Source organism: Thalia democratica, chromosome 1, assembly GCF_965202585.1.
Source record: "Thalia democratica chromosome 1, ktThaDemo2.hap1.1, whole genome shotgun sequence".
Classification (NCBI taxonomy): Eukaryota; Metazoa; Chordata; class Thaliacea; order Salpida; family Salpidae; genus Thalia; species Thalia democratica.
The window spans coordinates 27,027,138-27,032,576 of record NC_139165.1 but is presented as its reverse complement, the minus strand read 5'-3'; the positions used below and the strand labels follow the sequence as shown (position 1 = coordinate 27,032,576).

Here is a 5,439-nt window from a genome sequence, read left to right as displayed (position 1 = left end):
AGAAAATCCTTCTACTGCCAACAAGTGAGCAAAACCACTCATGCAAGACCGATATTTCAGTCGTAGCGATGTTTATTTTGAGGTGTGCAGTAGAGAAGTGGCTATTAAGTTTTGCAAGTTTTTTTTAGAATATATATCTATTAGCGCAGTGTTTTTGTTTTATTTTTGACAACTTTGATAAAATTTTAGTTTATATTGACAAGTATTTTTAAATGTAATATTTAAAGCATTTTAAAAAGGTTATATACCATCTCTATAATTAACTTTGTAAGTATTTCATACTTTTAAACGAAAGAGTTTCAATTATTTTAGATCAAGTATTTCGTTTTTATTTCTAAAACTAGACAAGGAAATTTCAGTTTTGTGTCAACAACTTTATATTTAAACTTATCTTACTGTTTCAATTTTTAAGTAAATAGAAATAATTTAAAACGCAATGAAAGTGAAAAAACAAAAACCTGCTTGCGTCATCGAGAACAAATGGATGATGACGTCATCGACATTGATGAGACCGAAGAGAATCAACAACGAAGAGTTCAAAGTTTCAAAGAAATCAAAAACTCTAAAGAAGAAGATGTCGATGAAAAAACAAAAAGTTTTGCGTTCCAATGCGTTCAGAGTTGTTTCTCAGTTGACTAGAAAGAAGGTAAAATTTTGTACAAATAAGTTTTTAGTTTTTAAAAGTTTTTTTAGAGTGTTTCTGATTGTTAGCAAATTGTCAGATATGTTGTTAAATTATTTCTTAGAAGTTTATTGTCGTTATTTTTTAGTTGATGTTCAAAAAAGAAAACAATGAACTACCATCTACTTCAAGTGAAAATAACAATGAAGCTGCAAGTAACTTGTTGAACTTATTACAAGTTAAAGACACTCAAGTAAGTATTATTTTGTTTTTATCTTAAATTTTGTACTGGACGCTACTTTAACTTCAATTAAATTTTGTTCAAGTGCACTAATAATACTATACACTATTAATGGTATTTAACTTGATCTTATACCAGCAAATTTGTTTCTATAATTTTTACTTAGATGAACTGAGCACTCATATTATCAAACTACTTTTATTGATACTATGAAACTTTTAAAGAAAGTTGAATGTATAGTTGTTTTTGAAAACAAAATAATAATAAGTCAAAGTTTAAAATGTTTAATTAAAATAAAACTTCATTTATTATATAAAAGATAGTTATCAAAACACTCAAGATTTTTAAGTATGACTCACCGCATAAGTGAACCGGCGTACTAAACTTATTTTTGTTATTATACAGTAGAGTAGAGTTTCCACTTAACAACAAGCAGTCCGCTTGTAGAGTAGTTCGAAATAAAGTTTACTGAAATCTAACGATTCTTAAAATTTTCGAATTTAATTTGTCATTACTAGACGTTTCTTCAATTATTTATTCGAATTTAATTTGTCACTACCAGACGCGTGAATGGATGTGAAGAAAAACATCCTTGTTGTCAGCTCGATTTACAAAATGTTAATTTATAACAACTTTACTGTAGTGTAAAGCTGTAAAATAAGTTCAAGGACGGATAAAGAACTAATAAATTAAATAATTTCAACTGAGAAAGTTAAGAGTTATACTTTTTTGCTTTTAATTTGTCAAGATTAGATGATTGAAGATCTAAGTTTAGTGTAACATAGTGTTTTTAGCTGTTAGAATCACAAAGTTGTCTGAATTTATATTATGTCAACTAAATTTTAGTTTTAAAACAATTTCATATCAAACTAAAACAAATTAATCATTTATTTTTAAAGCTAAAGAAAGCGAACTTTATTTGTCAAATAAATCTAAAAATACATAGCATTGCCATAAACTATCAAATTCAATTTACGACAAAAACACTTTTTAGTCGTAAAAAATGTTCGAGGTCAAATTATAAACAATTAATCATTTATTTTTAAACAGCTGAAAAAAGCGCACACAATGGTAAAGGAATGCCTTGAAAAAACAATGGAAGCTGAGAAGAAAGCCGAAAAAGTTTCTGCGTTGGAACTTGAAGTGCTAAAGCTGAAAAGAGAGCTGGCCGAAACGAGGTTATTGTAATTGTATATAGAAGTTATACTGCAAACAGTGATACTTACACTGCAATTTGCTACCATCGTCATTTTGCTCAATAACTACTTTTATGTCGTAGGAAAGAATGATTGTTGTGAACAGTGTTAGTTTTATTGTCTTTTTGGTATTAAGTGATTCAAGGAACAGTGAGTGTTGTACTTATATTGTCATTATGTGTCTGAAACGAGACTATTGTTATGGTTGAATTAACATGACAACTGTTAACGATTCGTATGTTTTGTGTAAATAGAAGTACTTATATTGTCATTATGGTTTTCACTGCCCAATGAAATTCTTCAACTGTCAGTATGTTTTATAACAATTATTATACTATGATATAAATTTAAACTGCTGAAAAAATATTTTACGTATCAAAAGCTTTGACTATTTATGACAGCGGCCAAAACTAGATAATCTAATTGCTACAATATCACTTCGTTAAGTGTTTTTGTTTTTGTTAACTAGAGGAAGACTTTTTAAAGCAGTTAAATACTATTAAACACAGCAGTTTTCTCATTACGAGTAATAATAATACTTTAACTTTAAAAAATTTTAAACTTGCTTTTGCAAACTTCTTTTACGTTTAAAAAATTATTGTTAGTACTCTTAATACTGTAAGTACATTTTATTTTATTGCAGCGATGTATATTAATGTCATCTATACTAAGACTTTTTAAATTTGTAGTAATTATATTTTACAGATTATAATATAAACACTTTTTACAATGACGTTAATAAAAAATCTTGTTACTTTTCAAAGATTTTATACCAGTTTTAGATTTTAATAGTTTTTTAAGCTGTTCTTATTTTGAAATTTAATTTTATGATTGAAAAAACCTTTTTTCACTATAAAAACTTATATACACTAATATGGAAGCATACTTTTAAAATAAAAATACCTACTTTTTAGATGTTTTAAAATATTATCAACTAAAAGTTTCTAAGTTTTTACTTGTTTTAAATTACTCAATTTTTTTAATGGAACTTTGATAAAATTTTTTGGTCATTTGACTTGTTACGTCAGCAATAATATATGGTAACCGCTCAACTTTTTTCTGATAACTTACAAAATTTCTTCCTCTGTAGATCACGTGACTATTCAATGATCAACGCACCGTGCGTGAACGAGAGTTTAGAAAGCAGTGAGGCAGATAGTCACTCCAACATAACACACGATGACAGCAAGGATGTTAGTTTTGTGACAAAAAACACACAACCTTTTCCATGCAGCTCAAGTTAGTTTTCAATTTAATGAAAACACATTACTTTATGAATAAGGCTTTATTTTGTTTTTATAAGACTGTTTGTCTTGTCTGTTGTTGAAATAAAATTTAAAACCAAACTTGTCCTAATAAGCTTTCAAAGTTTTTTTATTACTTAGTTTGTTCACTAGAAGTAAGCAAAGGTTATTTGTAGCGTTAAACTTGGAGGACAGATCTTCTAAAAAAACACCGAAGAAAAATAAAAGTGACCATGACAGCAAAGATAAAACTATACCCTTGCAAAGTATCCGTCCGGTTTCTTTTAATTCCGGTTGGTTTTAGTATGACTATGCTGTTGTTGTTTAAACAAACAAAATATATTAAAACAAGCTACTGAAGTTTTTGATTTTGTTTATATACAACAATGTTAACACTTATACTTGTTAACTAGCGCTCAATGAGGAGAAAAGATTTTCGACGCCATCACCATTAAAACAAAACCATGACGGTAAAAACGAAGTGTTTCAGCCGAAACGTCTGGTTTCGTGTAGTTCTGGTAAGTTTTAATTTTATTTAAATATTTTAAAATATATCGTTAGTGTAAGCTTTTTGTTTCTATAAGAAGTATAATATTTTTTTTTATCTGGTAGGTTTCACTAAATCGAAACCTCATTAAATAATATGTGCTGTATAGAACAACACAACATTCTGTTTAAGTATATTGTAATAAGCTATATTCAAAAAAATATATTAAGAATAAAATAAATCTAACTAAACACGTTTTTTTCTTTGAAGAATTCTGTGAATTTAGTTTTATAAGTTGACATTCATTGTAAATGTTTTCTATCAAAAGTAAGAATTTTCGCTCAACCGTTTTTATAAAAACCTGAACCTTAAGTTGAATGCAAACGAACTCTTAGTAAACTTTAAGTTTAAATAAATTTTCAAAGAATACAGTATGTTATAAAGTCTGTAAGTTGAGCTAGTAGCACAATTAAAAAGTTATGGAATTAGACACTTTTGTTTCTAATACTTTACAAATAAGTTTTTCCTAAGGCGTTGGTAAAATTTTAAACATTGTGCATTTAATTTTTAGTTTTCTTTTGGATTTTAAAGCTAAAAGAAAAACAAGGAAGCTTCGTTTAAAACGAGTAGATTTATAACTTCTAAAACGTTAACAAATTAAATTTTAACCAGCTTGAACTAGCTGACATTGTCACAGATTTACTAAATGCTTCAGACCGGGGAAAAATGTTTATATTAAATGCAAGTTTCTCAATGGACAGACTGAGAAAAACGTGTTTAGAAGCCAGTAAAAACAAACCGTCTTTGAAAAAAAGTTGATACACAACAAATTATATTTTTGAAATGTTGCTTGAAAATGATATTGTTTTATAAGGCATTGATGCTGCTTTTAGGTTTTATTTATGAATTTGCAGTTTGTCTATTTATTTGTGAAACTAAAATAAGCTTTTAGTTAGGCGTTTTACTGATTTTGCTTAAAAACCTGATAACTACATAACAGATGTCTAATTAGTTGTACTTCTAACAATTTTTTTATATAAAATAAATACAAAATTTCAATAAACAACAATAAAGTTTTTCATGCATCAATTTTTTCATACTATTTTTAATTACAAACTGTAATCAAAATAAGTTTTTTTTCAAACAATTTAAAAGTCTAAAGACTAAACTAATTTTGTAAAAAAAAAGTTTCTTTCTCTAATTGTTATGAGTTAATTTTTAGACAGTTTATTATATTGCAAACAATTTTTTTTAATTTATTGAAAAACATTTAATCAAAAGAAAAACTTAAACTGTATACAATTTCTTTTAAATTTCTGTACTCTTATTAATCATATCAGTCTTGTTTTAAATTGCAGTATTTTGATCAAATAAACAGTAATTAAACTATATTCAACTTTTTGCATAAATTTTTGCTTTATTTTAATTGTTTTGCAAAAATATTTAAAATTATTTTTTTAAATAATATTTGAACTTTAACAGTAAACACAAAAATTCAAAAAACTAGATAAAAATTTATTTATATTTTTTAATTCTATACAGTTTGGTTTGCTACACTAGCTACTAGTTTGTCATTAGTTTATAAATACTTTGTTGCGTATTCTAAAATAATTTTTAAAGAAGTGTAAAATAATTTAAACAAACAAAAA

The 5,439-nt window shown here is 26.3% G+C and overlaps 1 protein-coding gene across 2 annotated transcripts; it reads left to right on the top strand.

Moving 5' to 3' along the window:
• The first annotated feature begins 425 nt into the window (after positions 1-425).
• Positions 426-4,806, top strand: LOC145847846 (uncharacterized). Of its 2 annotated transcripts, none has more exons than XM_082953744.1 (7): positions 426-646; positions 771-875; positions 1,914-2,041; positions 3,150-3,298; positions 3,480-3,596; positions 3,717-3,821; positions 4,488-4,806. In XM_082953744.1, the coding sequence occupies exons 1-7, from the start codon at positions 437-439 to the stop codon at positions 4,607-4,609; spliced, it is 936 nt and encodes a 311-aa protein (XP_082809870.1). In that variant the 5' UTR covers positions 426-436; the 3' UTR covers positions 4,610-4,806. The 2 variants fall into 2 exon arrangements, with proteins under 2 accessions (XP_082809870.1, XP_082809871.1); XM_082953745.1 differs by lacking the exon at positions 4,488-4,806 and adding an exon at positions 4,463-4,478.
• Positions 4,807-5,439: the final 633 nt, after the last annotated feature.